The 26,763-nt window shown below is 38.8% G+C and overlaps 1 protein-coding gene across 2 annotated transcripts in view; it reads right to left on the bottom strand.

Moving 5' to 3' along the window:
- glis1b (GLIS family zinc finger 1b) overlaps nucleotides 1-26,763 on the bottom strand; it is a 91,574-nt gene that overhangs the window by 8,022 nt on the left and 56,789 nt on the right. For both annotated transcript variants that reach the window (XM_028028225.1, XM_028028226.1), the window contains exons 5-8: nucleotides 19,446-19,607; nucleotides 16,447-16,557; nucleotides 10,951-11,092; nucleotides 6,484-6,658 (exon numbers count right to left, since the gene is read on the bottom strand). In XM_028028225.1, coding sequence (XP_027884026.1) covers nucleotides 6,484-6,658; nucleotides 10,951-11,092; nucleotides 16,447-16,557; nucleotides 19,446-19,607 — 590 coding nt within the window. The remainder of the gene's footprint in view (nucleotides 1-6,483; nucleotides 6,659-10,950; nucleotides 11,093-16,446; nucleotides 16,558-19,445; nucleotides 19,608-26,763) is intronic.

Genomic DNA, 26,763 nt, shown 5'->3' with positions numbered 1-26,763 from the left:
GATACAGATATTTTCCTTGTGTTATTTAAAAAATTAGCACACTGGTTTGAGGAAATGTTATTTAGATGTTCAAAAATGTAACATATTCCGAATGGGGAAAAAATAAACATTGAAAATCCAAACATTTCCTTTGTATCTTGTGTTCCTGTATCTGTATCCAAACCTATAAAAAACAAAAACCAAAGTCCTCACTTTCCACACTTTTCAAGCCTGTGCAGAAACCCTGACAATGGCCTGCTACCTGTGTGCTCAGCTCAAGAGTGCAAATGGGGACAAATACTGAAGACTTTAAAACTTTAAAACTAAACGAAACATCCCCCTAAGCACATTCTACACCTCTGTTCATTAGATTTTCTCAGCAAAATAAGAAAAAAAGCCAGAACACTTGTATTTCGTTATCCAGGTGCAGACATCTAAACTGCTGTTCATAAACATCACAAAGAGTCTCATTAAAAGGAAGCCTGAAGATTCATGAACTGTTCTGCACTGCTCCTCGTTCGTCTTCGTTCACTTGCAGCTAACCTAACTGTCCCTCTAGGGACTTGGGATCAGACCTCAATCTCCCTCTCATGTCCTTCTTTGTAGCCAGCCTTTAAGCCCCGCTGATGGATGACAAAGGCTTCTTTGGCACATATTGTTGGGAGCATTTCTGTTTCTGGTTAGAGAATTAAAACACTGCCTTGGAGAAGACAATGGGATTCTGCCTGAAACTAAGCTAAAGCTAAGCCAATCCTACAGGACTGAAGAATAGAAGAATGTCCTGAGCTCCATCAGGTTTCTGGTTATAGTTACAGAGAAAGAGTGTCAAAGTATCCATCTTTAATAATTTCCACTATTTCAAAAAGCTGCCAGTAAGCCGCCTGAGTCTTTCTTGAGTAAGCTTTCTGCATAGTTAATTGAATCTGGAATCTGGTAGTATTTTGATGTATATAAATAGATTTAAGCAGAAATTCATTGAGCTGAATATTTTACCTATTAGCATTATGCTTTTGCAGTAACTAGGGCATAACAAGCTAATAATATCAGATTAATTTAGTTAAAGCTGCTCCGTCAGCTGCAGTTTTGTAAATGTTATCTTAATAAGACTGATGGATGTTTTCTTCGTGCTGTTTTTTCTGACAATATTTCTTCAAGCCAGCCAATTTGTCATTTCTTATAGGGGATGGGAAAAGAGTAAAAAGTATTCTTTCTGTCAGCTGTTTGTCAGTGTCCAACAGGAATAAACACTAGGTGGTGCTAGACTGCATGCCCTTTTCTCTGGAAAAAAGTGCCCTTTTGGAATTTTATTTTATTTTTTTACAGTGTCTAGTGTCTTTATAAGCACGTCATAGCTGCCATGTCTCTTTTATTTCTGCTCCCATAAGATTGTTTAAAGGAGTTTTGAGTATAATGTTTTTCTTTGGTTGCTCTTGTATTACTTTACAATAAGTAGAACACAAATGTACATTGTACCTTAAAAAAGGCATGTTTACTTGAAAACTGCTATAAACATATGAATTTGTTTTGTTTTCTAGTCTTTTATTTCTACAGGTTTTGAAAACATGGCTTAAAAACCTCGTTATATCTTGATCCCAGGAACAAACCTGGCATTAACTGCAGACCACAAAATGAGCGACAGACCACATACTGCCATTAGTGACCTCGAAAAATGTTTTCCATTTTGGTTTGTAATGCTGAATCTCCTTTTCAGGATCTTTGTGAAGATAATGGCTGGAAAACAGGCAGTGAAGGCTTATAAAGGACTCCCTTCAGAAAAGGGACTTAATGTAGCTCTATGCTGCCACTTTAATTCAATTAGCCCGTGTCAGTCACTGCCTAGGTATCAAACCGCCTCAGACTAATATTTACAGAGGGGCTCTAATATCAATACGCAGGTGAAGGTAGTTCCCCCCGTCCTCTCCATCCTGCAATTATATAACCACATATGGCTGCAGCAGTGAATCACAACATTTACCACCGATCTCTTCAACAGCCGGCCCAATGATTGGCCCACGCCGACTGCCAAATCCATTCTGACCAGCGTAATCTTAATATTAGCCTTAGAAAAATGACTCTTGTATTGACTAAGTAAAACTGTCTAAATGAGTCATTTGAGCCAGAGTAAACACATTTAACCAGGAGGTCAGAGGCTGCCACACAAGAGGCAGGTTAAGTTTGATAATTTTCTCAAAATGTTTAATGTCCTCCAAAACCTTTTGGGAAAAACAAGTGCCGGGGCTGATATTGACCTTGGCAGCAGGCCAAATACCCGAGGCTTTATATGTACATCAATGCTCCATCTTCTGACAAATGTAAGTAGACGTCTTATGCAGGTCGCTCGCTTTTCAACTCCTCAACCCGCCCACCATCCATGCTGTGTGATCATGAGATAAGAACGACATAGCGTGTGTGTGTGTTATGGGTTAAATATCTAGATCTGACTAAATCTGGTAATGTGGAAATTGCTGCAATCTTGTCAGCACATCTGAAATATGTGCACGATAAAAAACAGACACCAAGATCCAAGTGAACAAGTTAGATTACCTACTTGGGGATTTAGGTTAAACGTGAGAATAAAGGTGGCTTCTCCCACACAAACATGACCATGATCACATGTTCCTCATCAAGAAACCCAAAACAACAAGACCAAAGTCTCAAATCCAATATGTCACTCCTCCTGTGTAACTCAGTATCCTCTTACTCAGGTCCTTCTCACTGTCCTCGCAATGGTAATTGTGCATGCTGTTGAGAAAAGAGCTGCAGAAACCGCAACGTAATTTTGACAGCGTTCTCCTCCTACTTTCAAAGCTTGAAACAACACACCACCTTCCAGATGCTTCCAGGCTGTTCCAAGTTTTACGCCACGCCTGCCTCACCACGATGGTTATACTGGATGCTAAGAGGTCTGCTGTCGCCCACAATCACAAGCGGTCTTGCGTGTTTCCTGGACTACTACACGTAAACTCACCTTCCACATGCAACTACACACATGTAAGTGCAAACAATACACATGTAAGAAAAAGATTGAACCTGAGACACTCAAAGTGTGGATCACTTAAGTTAAAGAAACAACAGGTTTGTGAAGCAATGTCTTTTGCAAGATATTTTACAACCCAAACCCAGCGTTTCCCAATATTTTTGAAAAAAAAAAAGTTTTCTCTCTGGTTTCTTTGTGCAGTTCACGCTCAGCTCTCTGAAAACACCTGGGTTCCATTATTCTGCTCTCTGGGGAAATCATCATCTCTAATAGGAAACATGCTGAGTAAAACAGGTACAAGAGAAAGGAGGGTGGAGCACCCTTCTGCATCATAGTTGAACTTCTGCAGGTTTTTTGTATTATCTGCGTAATGTAAAGCAGAACAAATGATCTGAATCAAAGCTGGAATAACAATATTACACATATAGTTATTGTTCACTTTATTAGGTACACTTTTCTACTTCTGGAATGGGCCTTCTTTTGTCTTTAGTGCCGCCCTAATTTGTTGTGGGAAAAATGCAATAAGGTTTGGAAAAGTTTCCTCAGAGATTATGGTCCTTATTTACATGATGGCATCACAAAGATGCTGGAGATTTATCAGCAGCACATGTATGCTGTGAATCTCCTGCTCATCCATATCCCAAATATGCTCTATTGGATTGAGAGCTGGAAGGATGAGGCCATTAAATTACAGTGCACTACTTGTCATGTTCAAGGAACCAGTTTGAGATGATCTGACTTTTCTAACATGCTGCACAATCCTGTTGGAAGTAGCCATCAGAAGATGAAGATAAAGGCATGGCAAGCAGCAATAATCAGGTAGGTTGTGGTATTTCAAAATACTCAATTGGTCCCAAGAGGCTCAAAAGTGTGTTAAGAAAATATCTGTTACACCATAATACCACTTCCATCAGCCTAAACCGGGTGAATCCATGCTCTTATGTTGTTTACACACCTAGTGTTATCTGCTTTAGGGTGTGCTGTGAAATGAGAGATTGTATTTGACATGCCTTTGTTATACTGAGTAGTTTTTTTGTCTTTTTATCATCTCGAACAAGTCAACCCATTCTCCTGTGACAGGAACAAAGCATTTAATTCCGCAACAACAGGGTATTTTGTCGTTTTTACAGTTCTGTTGACCTAAGACAGGGGTGTCAAACTCCAGTCCTCAGGGGCCGCTGTCCTGCAACTTTTAGATGTGCCTCTGCTGCACCACACCTGAATAGAATAATTAGGTCATTAGCAAGGCTCTGGAGAACTGATCTACACAAGGAGGAGGTAATTAAGCCATTTCATTAAAGTGTTTTGTACCTGTGGCACATCTAAAAACTGCAGGACACCGGCCCTTGAGGACTGGAGTTTGACACCTGTGACCTAAGAGATATGACATCTGTGACTGTAAATCCAAGAAGGTCAACAGTTTCTGAAATACCCAGACCAGCCTGCATACCACTAACAGCTGATTAAATCATTTATATTCTGAAGCTTAGTTTGAACTTCTGCCAGTCATCTTGTCAGTAATTCAACATACTGCCTTGTGATTGGCTGGCTGCTGGCTTAGTTGTGTTTATGATCAATTGAACAGATGTACCTAATAAAGTGGCTTGTATGTATAGGAATGTTCCAATACCTTTTTGAAACAAAACCCATATGCTTCTATTTTAGACTATGACAAAGACCCATCACCGTTTGTGATACTGTAATAAAATGCAAGTTATTGTTTTATTTAATGTCATTTAACTGAGCTTGATGAATAGCAGCATTATGGCCAAATAAAGATGAATACCTGCAGGAGAACAGAACAATATGCACCGTATGGCAGGATTATCCAGAAAGGCACAGCTGAGGAAAAACCAGATGATACGTCACAGTGCTTGACAGTTCACTCTCATGCAAGCATAAATTGGGTCCGCCCCAAAACAGAGCTGGTCGTGCGTCAACGCTGACCTTGTGGTGACCAGAGCTACCCCTCTTCCCAGGAGGGGTGTTCTTAGAGGTTATGAACTTTGTTTCCAGGACAAAAGCCAAGCGGTTGTCTCAGCAGGACCACGAGGCTTTGGCCCAACGTGCTCCAAGCGGGTTCGGCCTGGATTCAGGATGAGTAATATGTGAAAGACAAAGGAAGGGCGAAAAGTGTAGCGATGGCGGGAGTTTACAAAGTGTTGCTGATCCTACGTATTCTTGAGGCTATTTGCAGGCAGATAGCCTCACAAATGATGCAAGGCTGTTGTGTAATAAACTATTGCGGACACAAACTACAGAGCAGGTTCAGGGCAAAATAGGTCTTTGCGACCCAAAAGGATTTGAATGCACACAGTGGACAACTGCACCAGAGGTATGCATGTTAATGGTCATTTTAAGAATTTGAAATCTAGTCAATTTTTAAATATATTGAGTCCTACTACTTGTGTTTGAGCTTCAGTTCCATTTTGTCAATTCGTAATTGTTTATATGCAGATTAGATATAACGACATTAAAATTAAAATGTTTTTTATCCTTGCGGCTGTAAGCAGCCATCAAGTATTTATAATAGGAGCAGAGGCGACGTCACACTGTGTGCAAGAGACAACAGTTATTACAGGCAGTGTTTTACTACTTTAAAGCAAGTTAGAACCTATAACTTAGCATAACTTGCTGTAACCAAGTTATGCTATTACTTGGTTATGTCATAGTCAAGTAACTATGTGACCTTTAGTTGTTAAAAAAATGTGTATATCTCAAGCATGACTTTAAACTATTTTTAGGAAGGGTGGAGTCAGATGTAGTTTGTAGACTGAGCTGTACAGCAGCCTTGCTTTTCACCAGGTGTTTGCTAATTGCTACGGCTAGTCTGGAGGAGATGAATAGGGGAGGCAGGAAGAAGTTGTGTGTGGAAATAGGTGACGCTTTGTGGGAGTGATCACTCAGCCATGGCTGCTATGGGAAATTCAAGGAAAAAATCAAGGCAACAGTTCAGGTAAGTTTTGAGGAGGGAATAGAATAACTTTATATAAAACTCAGACAAAGTCAGTTTTACATAGAACTGACATCAAGCAAAACAAATTGAGTTGGACTATTAGTTGTCGCTTCACTATTGAACTGTAACTGAGTTAGCTGGTGGGAGATCAGATTTTCAGGAAGTGTGTCGCTACATGAAATGATTTGGACTTCATACAATCTTGGACTGTCTATGACAAAGCAGGTTTCTTTTTTGATGTTGCCTGCATGTATGTTCAAAGGTTTGACTCAATTTGACTTTTCTTTTTTTTTTCTTCGCAATGTGACTAGTTTTAGTACATGGAAAATGAGTCAGTTTTGGTCATATGACAGGATACTGACGAGATTATGTTTTTTTGTATATTTTTCCCCTCATTATTCAGGACAAGCTCAGTTTTTTAACAGATTAATGTTTGTGCTTCCCACCCCGATGACACATTTATAATTCTCTAATCCCTTACAGTGACCCATATTGAGCGAGTGTGACGCATTTCTACATCTACAAGCTGTTTGTTTCGCATCCAGCGGGACGTGAGGGGGCGAGGACTCACCCATCCCTTGCGCCATCCAGGGATGCCAGAGGGGACAGGTGATGAGGGCTGCCGAGGTCCCGATCCAGCCGGTGCTGTCGGGAGGGCAGGTCTGTGACGGAGGCAGGGTTGGGGGCATGGGAGAGGAGCTCCACCGAGGCGCTCTGATGGGGGTTGCTGGAGCCAGCGTACAGGCCTGAAAGACAAACAAAGCTAATTCAGTAAACGTGCCAGATAAACTCCAGGGTTCTGCACACAGTCTTTTCCTTTGAGCAAATTAAAAGCCATTTCATGGTTACAGGGTTTTGTTTTGACAACCTACATCCAATCACTGTGCTTTGTAGAAGAAAATGTTCTTTGTTTGTGCTGTTTGTAATTTAAGGTACATTGTTTGTGCTGCCACAGGAACTTGGCCTGGTTAAGCTTTTTCTTACACATTATCCAATAATCAGCTAAATTAGAACATATGTTCGAACAGTGAGCATGAAAAGTAGAACTTTGTAAAAGTTACCAAACGAAAATGTCAAAATGTTTCATTTAGAAACGCTCTGTTTTAAGGTTATTTAATTTATAGTTTTTGGCACAGTAGTGTTAGGGGGAACCGTTATTTCATTCCCAGGCTCCATGGTGCCAGCTTTTCTTCTATTTCAAGAGGAAAAGTGTTGTTAAGTGCAAATCATTCCACAAGCTTTAAACTGTCAATATCAAATTTCTCTTGATATTTTTCTCCCGTAAACGACTCTTGCCCAGTTTCAAAATCCCAAGGTGACATCTTGAAATCTTCTTGTTTGCTCTGGCTAGAAATTTCAAGCCCGAAGGTGTTGAGTTTGAAGGATAAAACATAGAAGCTGGAACCATCAAGTTTTGGCCATTTGTGTCTCAGCATATTTTCTCCAAAATTGCTTTTCATTTCTTACCGCTTTGTGCATACGTCTAAGATTTACACAGACAATTCTTCCTACAAATCTGCTCCGCTGCTTCTAAGCTTTCAAAAACAATAATTTTCCAGCAGTTCAATTTCATCAACTTAGAAGAAGTGTTCCTCTAGAGGCCCATTCGGCCCAGAACTTCCCATTCCTGACAACAAATCTAGTTAGCATTGAATCAACTTGATCAATTCTTTCTCTCCTGTGACTGTAAATCTACTGTGATTTCTTTCATGGCAGTCAGTAAGTGAGCAGTAACTGTCTGGAATAGTTAAACTGCAACAGAAATTGAAGCAAAGGAGAAGATGAAGGGAAGAAAAAAAACGCTCTTGGTTTTTGCAGACAGATCTGATACTACACATGATTCATTAATAATAAGTCACAAACCTTCAACGTTTTTACCTCTAGACTCATCAATTGTTTTCACACGGGCAAAAGATTTGACAAATAAAATCTCTAATTGCCAAAGTTTAATAATTTTTTGTTTTTTAGTTGAGCAAAGAACCATTTACTATGCAAGTTTTTCAAGGAGCGTTGAACATATGCCACCGTGTGCGACTAAGAGTTAGACTTCACATCTTTTTCGTCAATTCATACAAAGCAGACAAAACAATATGATTATTTTTTTCAAAGTCTTTTGAAAATAACTCAAATGCATTGTAGGCATATATACTTTGTAACTGCATTCCATTTGTTTAGTCATTATCCTGCTGGAAGATGAGCCTTGATACCAGTTTCATTCTTGTGCAGCCTCAAACAGCTTTCTTCCTTGTTTTTATTTCTTTTCGTCTGCTCATCAGCTATGAACAGCTTCACTGTCCCTGCAGAAGAACAGCATCCCCACAGCATAATGGTGCCACTGTCCAGGTGTTACCAGGTTGATGCATATTGTGGGCTTTCACCTTACGCCCTGGACATATTGTTGAACTATGTGGACAAACTTCAGAAACCTTCGCAGAAAAGATGCCCTTACAGTGAGATTGCATCACTCAAAAGTGAATAATATTAACTAAAAAGATGAGTTTTGAGGGCGATGTTGCACTGAATTTTATTTCAGGGTATCAGAGTAAAGGGGCCATAGCAAGTATGCATGCCACACTTTTCAGATTCATAAAAAAAAATCCATGAATACCTTTCCTCACATTCCAAAATCATGTCAGCCCAATAAAATACATAGACGCCGTATACTGATGCAAGTCTCTGCAGCTATACAATCAGAATATGCCAACCTCTATTCTCAGCTCTGATAAGTCGACGCAGGTATATCAGGGAACACCATAATCATCCCCTATAAAGCACAGAGGGGTTTCTCGTAAGCCCCTCTGCAGACATGTAAATAGGTGCAGACTTATAATCAGCTAACAGGAAAGCACGTTTAACTCTTACTGGAACCATGACTCACTTTCTGCCCTGCAAATGTTAATGACTGGATACCTGCCAACCCTGCCCCATTTCTTTCATGCTTCCTATAAGCCATCAAACAAAGTGAAACTCATGTAAATTGGAATCCTCAATCCAAACCACAAGGCTGCAACATCTTTGCTGCACTAAGTAGTGCCTAATTTGGTGCTTGCTTACGAGGAAGCCCCTTGGAGGCCTTTAAACCTGTTAAAGCATGAGAACGAGCAGCATCAACCTAAAGACGACGGAAAGGAGCAGCAGTTTAAGAGCCAAAACTCTGTTTGACATTCAGGGAAAAGTTGACCGTTCACTGATGTCAGAGCAGATCCAGCAGCAATAACCGAAAACAATAGGGAGCCTGGACGAACTACAAGCAGAAAACAGGGACAGATGTGTCCATAAACGGAAGCTGCGGGGCATCTCTTTTGTGTCTCCTAGATTGCTGTAATCCATTTATTTCTCTTGCTCACTCAGTCCACTGTGATGTTCGCTTTTAAAGGGAGCCAAATATGTCAAGCAGAAAAATGGACATTTAAAGACCTTACAAGCCTACATAAACCTCCTGTTTGCAGTCTTTTGCACTACATGATAAGCAGCAAGGATAACGTGACTGCAATGAAACACAAATCAAGCTCAACTGTGACGTTGCAACATTTTCTTTTTAAGACTTAAGCACGGTGTAAATACTCAACTGTTGATCGGAAATAATATGTAAGTAATTGAAAGCACTGTAAGCATTTTACAAATCAAGCAGCTGATTCCAAACCCTTCATACTTTTCTTTATAAAACATTTCTAAAGAGTATTTTATTTTATTTCCATTTTACAATTTTACAGCCATTTGTGTTGTGCTATAAAATACATTGAAATGCGCTGCTATCATTAGTCTTCATGAGCCCCAGTGTCACTGTTGCAGGTCAACTGGCCACAAATATTTGATTTGATTGGAAGAAATGAAAGAATGTTTTCATTCATGACAAGAAGTTGACAAGAATATAAAACATTTGGTTGGGGGATAGGGCTGCACAGTGGCGCAGTTGGTAGCACTGTTGCCTTGCAGCAAGAAGGTCCTGGGTTCGATTCCCGGCCGGGGTCTTTCTGCATGGAGTTTGCATGTTCTCCCTGTGCATGCGTGGGTTCTCTCCGGGTACTCCGGCTTCCTCCCACAGTCCAAAAACATGACTGTCAGGTCAATTGGTTTCTCTAAATTCTCCCTAGGTGTGAGTGTGTGTGTGCATGGTTGTTTGTCCTGTATGTCTCTGTGTTGCCCTGCGACAGACTGGCGACCTGTCCAGGGTGTACCCCGCCTCTCGCCCGGAACGTAGCTGGAGATGGGCACCAGCAACCCTCCCGACCCCATTGGGGACAAGGGTGAACAGAAAATGGATGGATGGATGGATGGTTGGGGGATCAAGTTTTAGTCTTTGACAAGGATTGCATGTTGTCCCGGACTAAACATTGCATGGCAGGCACTTAATAAATCTGTCTAGATTCAGTGGCTGTAGAGAAAGTGAGGATGGTTGCAATTGAAGAAGCTGTCAATTGTCAGTCAAACTCTGCAAACACAGAACACCGTGTAAGTGCCTTTGCTGCCCAGTTATTCAAGTCGGAATTTGGAGAACCTTCAGCAATCAGTTTAAAGTATGCAGATTTTAGTCAAACATCAGGAAGAAGAAAGATTGAATGCAGTTATAAACAAAGACATGGAGTACTCCGTGGTACAAATGCAGAGCAACTCAGTTTTCCTCTCAGAGGCTGATTTTTTTGGACAACATTTCAACATTTATTGCATTCTCCACAGAAATGAACTCCTTGTCATACAGCTGACTGGTTGGGATCAATCACAATGCAGAAAACAAGTAAAAGTACAGCGACAGGGAGATGGCAAAGTGACCTGATGTCTGTTCTTGTCAGGCTCCATGGAAAGCTTCTGTAAATAAACTTCTTTTTCTCAGTTCTGATGACAGGAAAATAAAGAAAGAGCATGTTTAACCATCTCTAATGATGGCACATCTTCTAACTAGACAATAAAAAGTGTGTTAAAATTCATTTAATTAATAATTTTAAAATGCTTCATTAAAAGCAACAAATAATCAGGGATTTGTTTCCTTAGCATGAGTTAGTGCCTTCATAGGCAAGGTGTTACTCTGCCGTCTGCGTACCTGTGAAGATGTCTGGACAGAGTGCAGGGGAACGAACATCTTTGCCGTTGTAGATCTGATGCGAGGAGCTGGAGCTCTGCAGCTGCTGCATGGAGAGACAGTCGCTAAGGACATCCTGCTCCAGGTGCGGGCAGGGCCGCAGCTGAGGAACACAACAGGAAATGATTACAAAAATTATAGATATTATATCATATTTCACAAATTAAAGGTTACACATTCTTTTAAAAAAAATTCTTTAGTTTCACCAGAATGAGATTGTGTTGTTAATGTTGATAAATGATTGAGAAAATAAATGTGTGTTGTCTGTATTGAAAAGAAAAAGGAAAGGCAATTTCCTTTATTCTTGATGTCCTTGACTATTTATGGGTAATTGATCTCGGTTTTAACCACAGATTTTTTTTTGTTATCTTTCATTGCTTACCTTAACTGTGGTTACTGACAACACATCACAGCAGAAAATGTTATCACAGTACTCAATATAACACAAAATTAGCTGCTTTAATTCTGCTTTTGTCTTATTTTGACATCGTATTTTACTGTATCTAAAAACACATTTTACATGGGTATAGGTGTGAATAATTGAAGAGAGGTTAATGAAACATCCCTCCCTGCCCTGTACACAAAGTCTACTGTTTATGATGCGAACCCATTTTCAAAAGCATGTGATTACTGGGATGAAGGGTATTAAATGTGGGTACAGAATACAATACGTTCGTGGTGGCGGTTGGAAAGTCTATTGGTGACCTCAAGAGGTCAAACAACTGTTAACTGAACTAATCAGAAAACTTCAAGCATTTGGGATACTGTGATATATAAATCTTCATCGCTGCAGAATGCAGAGCGTAGCATGAAGTTAAGAAACATCACTTTTCCGTCTTCCTGTGACACCAGAGCATCATTTGTTTTTGTAGAAGTGTGGTATTTATGGCATTTAAGTGGCAACTCCCAAACTGTAGAATTGTCCAAAAAAAGCTTGCTGTGGTACGAGACGTGTGGAACAGCATTGCTGGAGCAGAATTTACTCATAGCCATGTGTATTCCTACTGCATTGCATACAAAACAGATATGAGAATATATACCTGGGAAGCTTTGGAAAACACAGAACTGTGCATCAGCTGACTAGTATTATCTGTATCAACATGCTGTGTTGAATGAAAAATATTTGATAACTTCAACCTAACCTGTATCGTTTTATTAGAAAGCTCTTTTCTAAATATTTTGTAATTTCGATGCAATTAAAAATAGTTTTCAACACATGCTGGAGCAAATGCTTTCAGGTGGGCAGATATAATGAAGTTTGTGAAGCAATTTCTTAAAAAAAGAGAAAAATTTAAACCACCAAGTCTCATCATTGTCTATCGTTAACTCCAGTTTCTGCTCCACTACAAAAATCAGTTCCACATTTTGATTTTGTGGCTGGAAGCATCCTTTATCTGCATCATTAAGACCTCTACTCTAAACGATTTGTTTATCCGACAGAAACCATCGACAAGGAGCCAAGTGGGCAGTAATTTTATATCTGCTTTTTGTTAGATCTTTGGTGTTCCCATAAGAGATTTCATAACATTTTAAATATGGTTTATCTTAACAGTTTTACAGCTGGCATCCTCCATGTTTGGTTTCATTCTGTGTGTCAGTAAATGTGTACACATGGGTCCTCCTGGGGATTATTATGAGTGTCCTGCAAACCATTCATCACGTGTAATTGAGGCTCTGTTTTCTCCACAGCGACACTCTCAACAGTTTGCTTTTCTGGGCCAACTCCAACAGTGGAGTAAGAGCGTTTGTTTGACATTTGTCCATAACATCTAGGCCGCTGGGGCATTCTGCACTACAGCTTATTAACAACGCTACAAGCACACATGTGTTTCCCCTTTTACGACGTAAAGCAGAGGAACACATCATCCAGCCTGCCGCTATCCAACCCTCTCCACAACAATGAGCTCTTTCTCTCTGTTATTTAGCCACTTCCAGGCAGGGAAAGAATGAACTTTCAGAACATAAATGCGATGAAACGTGGTCGACCTGATCTATTGAGAGGGGAAATTATTTCCAAAGACACTTAACCTGTAGAAAAAGCCCATCTAAACAGGACCAAGTGATTCAACATTTCATCAGAATTTGTGGACTGCACTTAAGTTGGTTTCCTGGTATGACCGTGACTTTTAAGAACAATTCATTCATCGGGGTGGTCATTCACAAAGCCTTCCTTGACTAGTTTGGATCTGTGTGTGTTTTGTTGGAATATCCAACTCTGTCCAAAGTTCAAATATCTGACCCAAATTCTCAGCCAAAGACGGATGGAAATTGGTGATGGTGTTTAAGAACAGGCCAGAAACCACCAAGGCTCAAGGCTAAGCGGGAAGATGTTGCGACACCTCTGTCCACAGTGAAGCAAATTTTATATCAGTGCAGTGGGACAATTAAGAAATAAGGCCCTGCTCCAAAATTTAGGAGCTTTACTTAAATAAGTAGCTGAGCAACTGTCATGCATTTAGAGGCAGCGTCAACTTCATCTTGAAACTAAAGTTTTGTGGATGAAACTTGGACAAAATTGAATATTAAAAAAAGGGCAATGATCCCATTGGGGATGTCCAGCCTTTTTATTCCATTAAGCATCGGGATGATCACTCACAACCTCAAACCCACTGGAAGTTTGTTGACTATGTTCAAAAGTTTCTTTGCCTGGAAACAAACCAATTTAAATGATCGATGCAAATTCTAAAAAGAGGAACTACCAAATATCAAAACACAATTATGCCTGTTTATGTCTAACAGAGGTACATAGTTTCTCTAGAACTTGTTTTGTAAAAATTTTTCTAACATTATCTGTGGTATATGCACATATTTGAGATTGTGTACATTGAAAAAAGTTTTCAAAATTTTTTAAAATCATTGAAGTTGTTCTTCAACTTCAAATGCATAGCTAAAATCACAAAATTCTGATTTTATTCATGTTCAGACACCACTCTGTCTATGTAGCAGCAAACCTTCCAGAATTATCTTTGCTTTGCACTTTTCTCTATTGGTCTGTTTGTGAGATGCTTCTACTACTTTACTAAAGATCTAATTGCATCTAACTGTGAAAATTAGATTCACAGAAATATAATTTTCTGTGAATCTTTTCTGTTTTTCTGGTCTTACTCTAAAGCAGGAGTTTTCAACTCCAGGTCTTGAGGACCAGTGTCCTGCAACTTTTAGGTACGAGGTCATAATCAGAACTTGACTGCAGAGGAAAATCAGCCATTTGATTCAGGTGTGTGGGACCATTAGAGTTGCAGGACTCCAGCCCCTGAGGCCTGGATATGAGGACTTCTGCTCTAAAGGGTGAATGTCCAACTGAAATCCAAAATAACTACAAGAGGGGATAATGTCAAGGTCTGATTTGATTCAAAGAATATATATGTCATTTAATATCTCCATAAAACAGAAGTTGTATCAGAATTTTAAAAACTAAGATCAATAATTGGCCAAATTTGAATAAATGTTATAAATGATGTCACTTAATGTTCATCTGAGGAAAGCATTTGAGCTCAAAACATCACCATAGGGCCATTAAATCGGCAGATGTTGAGCTGTCGACAAAGGTCTTGTAAGTGACTAAGTATGGGAGAGAGAGAGACCGCCATTGTGTTTTTGTAGCACTAAATCTATAATCAATCATTCTCATACAGCAACCAGACTTTATAGCTTATATAGAGTCACTAAAACGACCATGAAAGTTGTAACTATAGCAAACAAATTCACCAACGCAGACTTTAATTTATTTCTGCTTTCAAAGAAATAAAAGGGAGACAAGAGAGACCAGCTGCAGCTGAAGTGTTGTCTGGACATAATTAATTAGGATACTTTGAGAACCAAATTATCAACAAGTAATTCTAAAACAGAGCATACGTATGCTAATGTTAGCTTACCTCTCCATGTGTTTAGAAACAAAGGAATTAAGCATTAGTATGTTAACTCAGGTTGGAACAAAATATCTGTGGTTGTCAAGAGAAATGGAGATGCAAATATCACTGATGTGTGAATATACACAATACTACAGAAATGTAGAGCGTTTATTTAACTAAAATTTAAAGCCACCCATGTGGTAATTATTTGAGTAATTTTAATATTGCAACAGATTAGGACACTGTCGATAAATTCCTGACGTTTTCTATCAGGGACGAGAAAACCTGATTGGAATACCGTTAAAATAATCCTGGTAATCCAATGGAATTTTATGTTCTCATAACATCACAAAACCACCAGAGGCTTCTTAGATCGAGTCATCCACTCTGACTGAGTCACCTGGTTCAAAGGGCTTTGGTCGTCCAGGTAGCCAGAAAGCCGGAATGAGTAAGAGTTTCTATGTGGAGGATCCAGCAGATTTACAGGATTACCACTAACCCTGCAGCAGCCTGACCACGTCAGCTAGATTCTCGAATCAAAGAGGCCATAAAGAAGTGACTATTTCCACTTTATTTAAACTGCATGTGACAACTCACAGGAAATTTGCTCGTATAAACTTTGATGACTTTCAAACCACAAGAACGCAAATTCCTCTCAGCTGGTGATCGGATGACTGCATCATGAAGCCACGATTCCTAACCCTAACCTATGAGATCATTATTAATGTTACAAATGAGCTTTATGTACAGCCTGCTTTGTTTAATGGCTCATCAAAAATGTTGGGAATCTTTACAGTAATTAGTTTTACCATTATCAAAGCAATTTTAGATTTATGGTAAAAATAAATATACCATACATTGACTATCAAATCAGAATGTGATAACTTTCTCTCTAATTGTACCAACAACATTTCACTGTTTGTAGACGTCATGTTTGATTAATTATTGTGCATTTTCTTGAAAAGAATGCACAACAAAATTAGGTGTGTTGTGATTACAAATAGTAGACTCTGAATCAGATATTGCAAAATGCAATACACTACCTATTGTAGTTCAAAATTGGTAACCCCGAAAAATTTAGCTTTAAAACAATCTCTTAATTTTACTAACACATTTCTAGTGAATGGGAATATTATTAATGTTTTGGAGTAGCTCAGATAGTCATCCAAATCTGTTAAATAACTGGCAGGAGGCCTTGCAACCTTAAACCCTCGGAGCTCATCGCCAAGACAAAACACTGAAATACCAGTCAAACATGTAATATGGTTGTAAGCCATTGCAATAATGTTTTCATTTTTGTGATGTCAAAACAGATTTTCCCCCCAATTAATGCAAATGTTATTAATAATTTTTGACATGCCATCGAATAAAATGTAAATAAAACTAATAATCCCTTTGAACAAAATTTAGACTTTTTTCCAATCATGCAATTATCTTTTGAGAGACGCCTGTCTAATTTCCTACTAGAATAAAACTTCTTGGTTAAATTAATATCATTTTAAATCTAAATCGGCAGAGGAATAATTTTGGGGTGAAGTACATGATTCCATCTCACTACTCGGATATACATACTTGTTCTGGTTTACCCACAATGAAAGACTCTTACCTTCTTATGCACCTGCTGCTCTTTGGCTGAGTGGATTTTGACGTGTTTGCGTAGAGAACTGGGATCCGTGTAGCGCTTGGTGCAGCCCGAGATCTGACAGGCATATGGTTTCTAAAGGAACAGAAAAAATATTTAACATCACAATATTTTTCCAAATCTTATACATTTAGATATATTTTTGTTTAAAACATAAATATATAGGTAAAAAGGAAAGAAAGCTACAGGAAAATTTAAGAACTGAAATTCTAGAAATACATTAAAATAGTAAAAATGTAATTTGTTAGAGAAAATGTAGAGTCCTACCTTTTAGCTGAGACAGACACACAAGTTGAAGAAAAAAGAAGGCGAAGAAACAGAATGAAAAGAAAAGATCATCAGGTGAGGAGATTTTAACACAAGAAAATCCTCCTTTAAACTTCACTTCTAGCCATATGTATGCACATTTTCCACTGTGCTCTTTTCTCTCACTCTGACGTTACAAATCCATACTGTCCTAGATCACACAAATGATGTTACAAAAATAGTAATGTACACACACTTAAAGATGTAAAAGCTCGAGTGAGTATGTCAGGAGACGATCCGCTGTGGATAATTAACTTAATTAGCAAAAAAGAGAAAGCTCTGGAAACATTTCCATAACACATTTTGTTGATCAATGGAGAGTTTTGTCAAGCTGAAGCTATGGTGTTTTAGGTAAAAGATACCAAATAAGCAGCGCTAAACAGAATAAGCAAAAAAAACAAACGAACAAACAAAAAAAACGTGCAATCAATTGCCCTTGGGCTCTATTTAAGTGATGATTTTGCATGTGCTACTAGCTGTTCTCGTGGCAAGTGTCACTAGAGCAGAGAGGTTGTAGAGGAAAATAGTTTTATAGTTTTTAAATGTCCCAAATCATTGACTAGCAATGTCTCCTGTTTGCCACAGACATTTTTGCATGTCAGTTTGCGCCTGCTTTCAAACGTGCTAGATAAGGACGCAAAAATAGCACCTTAAATTCGGTTCAGGTTTAGTGAATCGTTTTAGGAGTGGCCTATAAAAATAAAACTCACAATAACACCAAATTTATACTCAAATTTCCTTTTGTCATTTTAAAGGCAAACTGGGAAAACTGTAATTAGCTCTGCCTCTAGCAGTTCCATTCACCTTCACTTTGATGTTTACTAAGCCAAGTTACACTTCATTTAGAGTGCAGAAACACGAGTAGAGTAAATAATCCAGTACAAATTTTGAGTAAGGTAAGAGTCATTAAAGCATAAGAGTGACGCGTTTTTGGCTGCAGCATGCTCACTGATGACTTTAGACGTGAGCTGGTGTGAAGTCATCGGCATCTGGGTCCATCTGTTAACAGTATCATTTGGTCAATTGGGAAAATGTGGGTGGTGGAAGAAAATCTACAACTAATTTAAAAAAAACCCACAAGTCAGCATTAATTTTTCTTTTTCTTTGAGAGTTCTGAATGATTTAATAGGAAAAAAGTGGGAGCGGCAAAACTTGCAAAATAAACATGTACGGATGACTAATAAAAATCTTTCCTGAATTTTATTTTAGCATTAAAATGCAAATGAAGGGTGAGCCGACACCCTCCACAACAAAACCACTGTTTCTGTACAACATAAATGCATTTTGTTTGAAAAGCAAATATGATTCCCTGCTCTTTTTAATTCTTCTATATTCCCATCACACTATTGTTCAACTACCTCATATTTCATTTTATTTCACAGAGTAGGTATGAGTAAATAATTTGCACTATTTTGTGCATCTGATGCTGCAGCATAGTTGGATATCCAGCTAAACCAGGCTTTTTGGACTTTTAAAAAAAATGAACTTAATTGCTAGCTAAATATTGTAGCAACACCCCAATAACAAAGTAACATCAAGCTCAGCAACTGTATGCTGAAGCTCTGTCTGCACTGATGAAGAGCTGCCCACCTTGACATGCTGAATGCCTTAAATAGCTGAATTTTCTGGTGATATTTTAAGTGTATTTAAGTGCATCAACCCAAATCAATTTAACGTAACATTCAGTTAGAAAAACAACAAAGTGACCATTAATATAAAGCCATAGCTAGCAATCAGGCTGTTATATTGGTCACTTTGTGGCTAATGTGCAGTGCATCATAGTCTACATACAGGAGGAGGGATGGCACTGCTTGGATGACAAGTTTAAGTTGTATTCCAACTCCAATCTGACTCTGAAATTTAAGCCTATTCCACTGGATTAGTCCATGTTGTGCATTAGTTAGAACATTTTATTTATTTCTTTTTAAACTAAAAATATTTTTGCTAAAGTGTGATAAAAAACCTGCAATTTTTTGTAAAATACAGAGAAAACTAATGGGGCATTCATCTTATAGGGAGGAAAAACAAATATACCAGAAATATAGTGGAAGCAAAGCAGCTAATTTACTCCATGGCTATGTTGGCATGAGAATGCCGGTCAAGCCAGCTATAAGTTGGTGGCGGTACAGCCACCTAATGGGTGGCAGCGATGAATGACTCAACCGTTCCACTTCCATACTGTATGCTCTGAAGAAACAAGCAGACCTCTGTTTTTTATTGCATCCTGAATCCAAGTCCTCTTCAGTGGGAGCCGCAGCCTGTGCTAATGGTGATGATTATTAAAGGACCTGCAGCATGTCTCTACTGAAGTAGGGAGTAAGAAATGTCCCACAGTCTCATTGATTTATGAGAAATTACACTCTGTCAAAATGTAGAAATAGGCAGAGAAGTTTGGCAGTAGATTTTGAATGTAGTAAAATTAAATGACTAAAGTTTAATCATCCTGCAAACACATACTCGGGGAATATTTATTGCTACTTACACCACAAATAATTTTTTGACTTTTTAATATGACCTAATTCAGCTTGAGTTTCACAGACAGACAAAAGGAGCCTGTATCTGGGCGACTGCACACGACTTTTCAGTGTGTGTCAAGAAACCGGCCACCCAGGTGATTTTTCAGCAGGTCAAACATGAATTTAAGAATATTTTCTGACCGTGTCCAGGTGAGTGCGCTGGTGCTTGGCTCGGTCACTAGAGTTGCTGAATGCCTTCTGGCAGCCAGGGTGCTGGCAGAGGTACGGCTTCTCGCCCGTGTGGCTCCTCAGGTGGATCTTCAGGTTCTCCAGACGGGAAAATGCTTTGTTACAGCCCTCAAACTGTGGGAGGAGGAGAGACCGCTTACAAAGAGAAAACAGGGGGAAACAAACCAAAGTATGTGCCTGAGTGATTCAGAAATAAGTAATTCCTCCCTTTTACTTATTTTGGAGCTTCTAATAAGGATAGTGTTCATTCTGCAAGATATATTGACTGATTAAAAAAGACTGGAGGTGCAACTGTGAGCACTTCTTTCCACATCTTTTGAAAGCATCTGCCAATCCAAGACACTTTGTGAAAACCACTGAGCACCTGTGCTCCCAGCCTGTCATGTTAATTGCAGGGGAAACTGGAGCACGCCATACAGTACGGAGTCGTTTATGTTGGCGTAATGCATAGCAGGAGATAAGTATTCTGCAGTGTATAGTCCATTACTGACAAGTGACAGTGACTGTAAACAAGCTCATATCTGACCCTGCTTGGCTCATTCGATCCCAAGCACTCACCCAATGAGCACCACAGATTTGTTAACGTGTGAATCATTCATGAGACTTCTCATGTATCCACTTCTGGGCTTGTAAAGAAAATGGAAAATGTAACACACAAAAACAAATTGTGGAGGGTGAAAGTAGCTTTCGCTGTCAAGACTCTCTACGGGGAGTGTCATGTTAGGAGTGATAAAGTTTTTAGGTGGAAATAACACAGGAGGCTCCACTTAATATAACTTTTGAAACGTACAGGAGCCTCTTAATAAATTAACCCTCTGATGCATGAATTATAAAAGTACAAAAAAAACCTTCAATGACTTTATTCTTGAGTGCAGGGATTTACAAATGTGTCCAACCTGCAACCTGAGCACAAAAAACAAAATGTATGAACTTAATGTTGGCTCTTTAAGCACCGACTTCAACTGCTGTCCACACATTGTGAATCTCCAAACACTTGAATGGGCTTTGCTGCACAATCCTCTCAAAAATCTGATTATCCCTGTTGCTTGAGCAACTTTTGCTACCTCACGCTTTCTTTCCCCTCAACTTTCCATTAATGTGCTTGGATACAGCACTCTGTGAACTTTCACCCTCTTGACCTCAGAGACTAAAAACATAACATTTCTGTATTAAAATGTTTGCGTTTTCTAAGAAACTGAACTTTTGGTGTCATCAGCTGTAGGTTATAATCACTGACATGGAAAAAAATTGACACTTATTAATTACTATAATAATATACATATGTAAATCCATTTACTGAGTAAATACCTTCATTGGTCCACTCTTGTTATCCCTCTAAAGACGAATTTGTCTATTGGAAAATATTGACAATTAGCATGTGAAAATGAAGGGAGCAATCTCCCCATTGCTCTTTTAAAGGTAAATAGCCAACTGTAGTGAGTATCTGATCAAATATCTTGACAGATTAAGCAGCTGACATCAGCTTGTCGTGCCACCAGTGTTACTTTATAAAGATAAAAACAACAGAGGTTTAATATTCTGTGTAGAATACATAAATAAAATAAATATAACTGTAAAGATGTTCTATTTCATATGACAAAAATAAAGCACGAAGAACAGTATCCATCAGGCCAACATTTAAAAATGCATTGGTAGGTTGAACTCAGTAAATGTAAAGTTGACATCTTGCTGCTAAAGCTCACGTCTTTTTCGTCCGTTCTCGCCTGACCTTTAGTTAGGCCAACTGACAACAGGTCAGGTTGCAGCTAAGGACAGAGCAGCAGCACTCTAGCTCTCTCTTAGCTCAGCACTCATCCCCGGCCTCCTTCATTCACTCAGGCAGTGCAGGTTGGGCCTTCTATTCACCAAGGCTCCATTTAAGAAAGACGAAACCCAAGCCCGTCATGGTAGAACCGTCTTAGGTGACAGCACTCATTTGTGGGTTTCTGAATGCAGCGGTGTGGCTCAGTAAGAGAGTCTTAATCTGTCCAAACCAAGCAGTGTGTCACACAGCTCCACAAAGAGTTTGTAAGATCTCTGAGTTAATAAGTTTGGAAACAAAACTTTCATTCAAGATAATCAAAACGACGCTTTCACCTCTCCACGCCTGCTGCCAAAAAAAAAAAAAAACAACTAAAAAAGGTGCATGCAAAAAGCTTTTTTAGGTTAATTTTACTCAAACAAACATTAATGTACCCAAACACAGTACAGTATGAGGACTTGTTAGTGCTTCCAAACAGAAATAAGCTTGACATTTTTAAATCCTGTCCAAGTCCTGTTGGACATTAATGTTGCCAGGGCTTGACGTTTTGCTGCAATAGAACACAAGTCCTCAGAGTGCAATTCACATCTGCAGCTAAGCCAAATACATAATCTATGTGCATATTAATACATAGGCTTTTAGTACATAAAAGCCTAAATGTGGAGCTCAAAAGGCAAGTCTACACAGTAAAACAAAATAGTTAGAATAAGTGTGTAGGATCTGATCTCATAGACAAACACAAAATGCTGGTCTGTCAGGGAATTTAAAAAATATGTATAAGTATTTGCCTTCAGCCTCTTAGTCAATAATTTGTCAAGCTACTTTTCACTGCAAGTATTTGTCCATTCTTCTCTTGAAAATAGTAAGTCAGATTCCTCAACTGTGAGGAACATTTGTTTTCCTACTTTAGCTCTGGTTGTGTTTAGGTTTGTCATTCAGTCTTTGTTGGTCAAAAAGTTGTTGTTTTTTTACGATCCATCTTCCCATTAGCTCTTATCAGTTTCCCCTCGCTGCTAGGAAGGCATCGCCTCAGCATGATGCTGCCACCACCATTTTGTGGTCAGGGTGTTCAACGCTTTGAATATAGTTTTTATAACATAACAGTTTTATAACCTTGTTTCATTAGGTTTGAAATGGGGCTTACAGGTGAAGGGTTGTAAATTAGCATTAAAAAACTTTTTAGTACTTTTGTACTTGGAAAACATATCTAAAACAATGTATAATTTTCCTTGAACTTCGCAGTTTTATACAAGTTTGTGTTGAAACTAAGACGTTTTTACTTATAATGTGACAAAGTGAAAAAAAAAGGTTCATAAATATTTTTGCAAGGCATCGTAAAATGTGTCTGGAAGACTATGAGGCTGAGAATTAAGTTTTGGAAAACAAACCAAGCTCACATTTAGGCACCAAAATTCCATATTCATGGAAATTTGTTTTCACTGAAACAAATTTGAGGATAAATTAGTTAGAGGTCCATGGAGGAAAACCATGTTACTCACGTAAAGCGTATTATTGATCTGAGGATAAAATTTGTAGAGAGACCATCCAAGCATGAAGTTTTCCTGGCGAGTAAAACAAAAAACCTCATAAGGCACCAGCATCTTCAGGAATAGACGTTACCCAGAAACTCAGCAGAAAAATAAATCTATGCTAAAGTAAACCATTTCAATGCAGCCAATCTGCTGGTTTAAATTACTTCTTTCAGAAAGTGTGCTGACTGTCAACTTCATTTTGGAGATTTGCTGTATTACAGTGCTGGTAAAATGAAATATGCCACTCCTGCTGGTAATGAGAGAAGAAAAGAGTGTGTAATAAGAGTCTCCGTCAGACCGAAACATATGTGGTCCCATTTTGTCAGCCAAGACAGTTATGTGTTGTTTTTTTTTCACCCGACTACACTAATCAAAGTTACAGCTATAATGATGATAAAAGCCTCTTAAGATAACATGTGTACACCAAGAAGCATAAACTGTGTCAGTAAGGTGGTACACCATTCATAAGAAGCTGACTCAAATCTACCCTGCACAGAAAGCACCGCACGGTTGAAAGTGGTATAAACAAAGTTAGTGTTTGACGAATGACTGGTTTTACCTTTGATATTACCTATAAAAACAGTTTAAATTGTGCTAATCACATTAATTGCTTTAAGCATGTTTAGTTTTCCTCTCTGAAAACCCTCCGTCCAGGGTAAACCAGAAGGCAGCCACACGAGGGGAGTGGCACCGGCACTCTTGAGGGCTTTCAGCCCCATTTGACTCCGTCCTTAGACCTGAGTGGGTCGCTCAGCGGCTCTGTAAACATTGGGGATGACAGCGGGGTCTCGACGTGGCTGAAGGGAGCACGAGCGAGGGTTAAAAGCCCGGGACAAGCGGCTGATCACAACAGACAGATTATGGACTCTGCGTTCAGAGCAGAGGTGGTGCGTCACGCCTCAGGCCTTCATGGGAAATTACTCTTGACTGGCAGGGAAAAGACCAAACAGTGTCAGGAGTAAAAGGCAGCAGTGTAGGACTCGGCTCGCAGGCAGCGGCTCATTAGCAACCTGCTGGAGCTGCGGCTGATGGGAACAAACCAGCCGTTGTGGACAGCTGCTGGGTGGAATACAGCTGCTGACATGTTTAACGAAAATCTGATGTAAAGTCTAAATGAGTGACGCAAGAAGACATGTACACGAAGAGGATCAGAAGACATAAAGAGGCTCATCTGTTGAAAAGTAATATTTGCGCAATGAAGTGGTTGCTACTATCGTTGAATACATTTGTTTATATTTTCAATTCGGGTTCCTAAATGTTCCCTTTCTACTTGCTGGTTGCAACAGATTTAAGGTATTCACTTGGTGTCCCCTTCAACTTAAATATATTTCTGTGTCCCCTTGATGCTGGAAGACTGAACTTGGATTTGGGAAAAGATTCACAACCAACTAAATAAAGTTTCGAGTCGAGAAGTCAGCAGGATTCTTTCACTGGAGTGCTAATTTATTTTTACAACATTCTACAAAGCTGCAGTCTCTTTGTTTGTTGAAACTGTCTCTATGTCATGACAACATGGTATGAGACAAACAATCTGTGAAAAAAAAATCAAGCTCCTCTGCCTCCTCCAAGTGCCCAAATCTGTATTATTACTTCAAGAGCCTTTTTTTTTTTTTACCCCTCCAGGGGGTCTTTTGTGGGCTCTAGTGTCCCTTATATGATAGTAGGCTGACAGGAAACGGGGAAGGAGAGGGGGGAAGACATGCGGCAAATATCGTCGGGTCCGGGAGTCAAACCCGCGACGGCCGCGTCGAGGACTCAAGGCCTCCAAATACGGGTCGCGCTAACCACTACGCCACCACGGCACGCCCTTCAAGAGCCTTTTAAGTGGATATTTTCTTGGATCTCGGAAATTCTGACTTTTAGTACAAAATAAATTAAGAAAGTTATCAAATTTGATTTAAAAAAACAGAATATATACCGTATAGATAGCACTGTGTAATAACTGGGTGATACAAAACATTTAATTTGCAATTCTGACAGTTTTATCTTAATAAACCAACAGCAACCTCTGTTATTGAATCTCTGCTTTAATGGATAAATTGTGTTATGCAGCTGATCAGAGCTGGCTAATTAATTAGCAAAATAGTTAGCAAATAAAAAGTGTCAAAGACTGCAGCAATGATATTATTAGTTTAGGTTGTTCAATAATGACATACAGGGAAAACACAGTAAATGGCTGCAGATTTCACAGTGTTTTAATGTGACAGTCATCCTCAGTCTGAAAGCTGGCAAAGTGATCTGACCAACTACATTCAATTATTCGAAGGGGCATCTTGATTTGCAATTAAGTTACAATCACTCATGTTCTAAAGGTCTAAGATAGAGGAAATACATTCTCTAAGCTTATCAGAAAAATCCTAGACTCTTTACAGGAAAGCAACACAGAAATAGAAAAGTTTTCAATCAGCCAACAATATATAAACTGCCACAGCTCAAATTAGGATGTATAACAGTTTAAGTAAAAAATAATAAAAAAAAAGGTTTGGAAGAAAGAGTTGGTTTATCAAGAGGAAAACCACCAACACTTCAGGATCTGTACAGAGGGGAGGAGGTGCAGCACAGTGCCCCAGATACAGATGAGAAGAACATGTGTGTTTAATCTTCCTGCTTCCAAATGCCCTGTGGCAACCACAGCAAAGTGCAGAAAAACGTAAATGAATGAAATTATATCCATATGATCTGAGACGAGCTAAGGAGAGACGAGTTTCTCATGCACTTTGTTAGGATGTAATATTAAAAGCAGCTTAGGTAAAACATTTGCATTACATAGTTTACACATATCATTTGATTTCCACTCCACATCAAGACCTTTAAGCAATCAGCCTTGTCTGCTGCGGATACGCCTTTAATTAGAAACAAAAATATTATTGGGCATATTATTTTGATACGTCAAAAAGGAAGGAATTGCTTTATACACAATTGTTTTCCACATTTATGGAGCCTATTTTCTTCTGTTATCCATCTTTGTTATTTGTGAGTAAGAATGATCACAATTCTCCAAGAAAAAAAAGGTTGATGAAAACAGGAAAGGAGTGTTGTCCAGATGCACACAGTGCAAGAACTCAGCCGATAAATTGGTAGGAGGAAGTCATCATTTAAATGACCAAAGAAATTGCTGTTAACAGCCTGTTTGCACTCATGCCTGAACTGTTTTTTGGTCAAATTAAAAACTATGTTGATGGCACAACAGGAAACAGTCCTATGATGACTAAATGGGGCTCACATAATGACCCAGCTGAGCTGTTTTGTTCTTCCCAGAGGCTGTTAGTAGATGATTGAGGAGGAAGGATCTTAACCTTGCGTTTCTGCAGCAAAGACTTGTCAAAGTGGTAACAATATGCTGAGGGTTTATGGAACCACTTCACCTTAAATGATTCAGACTGCCCAGAACCCCTGTCCAAAATAGCGTACACCTGTGCAGCCCTGCATCAAATTAGAGAGCTAAAATGTAATTTTCTTTCAAATGGGCTACCTGGGGTTTACAGGTTCACCAGATTATGGGAAAAAGGAACGCAGTGTTACATTCTCAAGTAAAAAAAAAAACACAATTACACAGTTTAGTATTTTGCTGTTTTAGAATAAATCCAACTCTCCCTCTGATCACACAGACATGGTTTGATTTGAATTTTTATTTTATAACTACTTCTTGAAAAAAGTAGGCATATTTTACAGATGGCTAAACTAAATTTAACTAAACTAAACTAAATTAAACCAGATGAGTTAACTAAAAGTGGAGTTGATGCATAAACACACATAGAATTGTCATTTCTATAAATGTATATTTTTCTATTTCTATTTCTAAATATCTTGACAATATTTCTGTTTTTTCTTCCCCTTAAGTCTAAATTATGAACTCTGACACCACCTAAATTGACTCAGCAGTTATGTGAAATTTACAGTGCACAAAGCAAAAGTACATCCTGCTATATAATTGTTTCTTTCAACACTAATTCAAATCGTCACCTTACTAAAATAA

This window comes from Xiphophorus couchianus, chromosome 9 (genome assembly GCF_001444195.1).
Source record: "Xiphophorus couchianus chromosome 9, X_couchianus-1.0, whole genome shotgun sequence".
Taxonomy (NCBI): domain Eukaryota; kingdom Metazoa; phylum Chordata; class Actinopteri; order Cyprinodontiformes; family Poeciliidae; genus Xiphophorus; species Xiphophorus couchianus.
The sequence above is the reverse complement of the archived record's forward strand: the minus strand, read 5'-3'. Positions and strand labels throughout refer to the sequence as shown.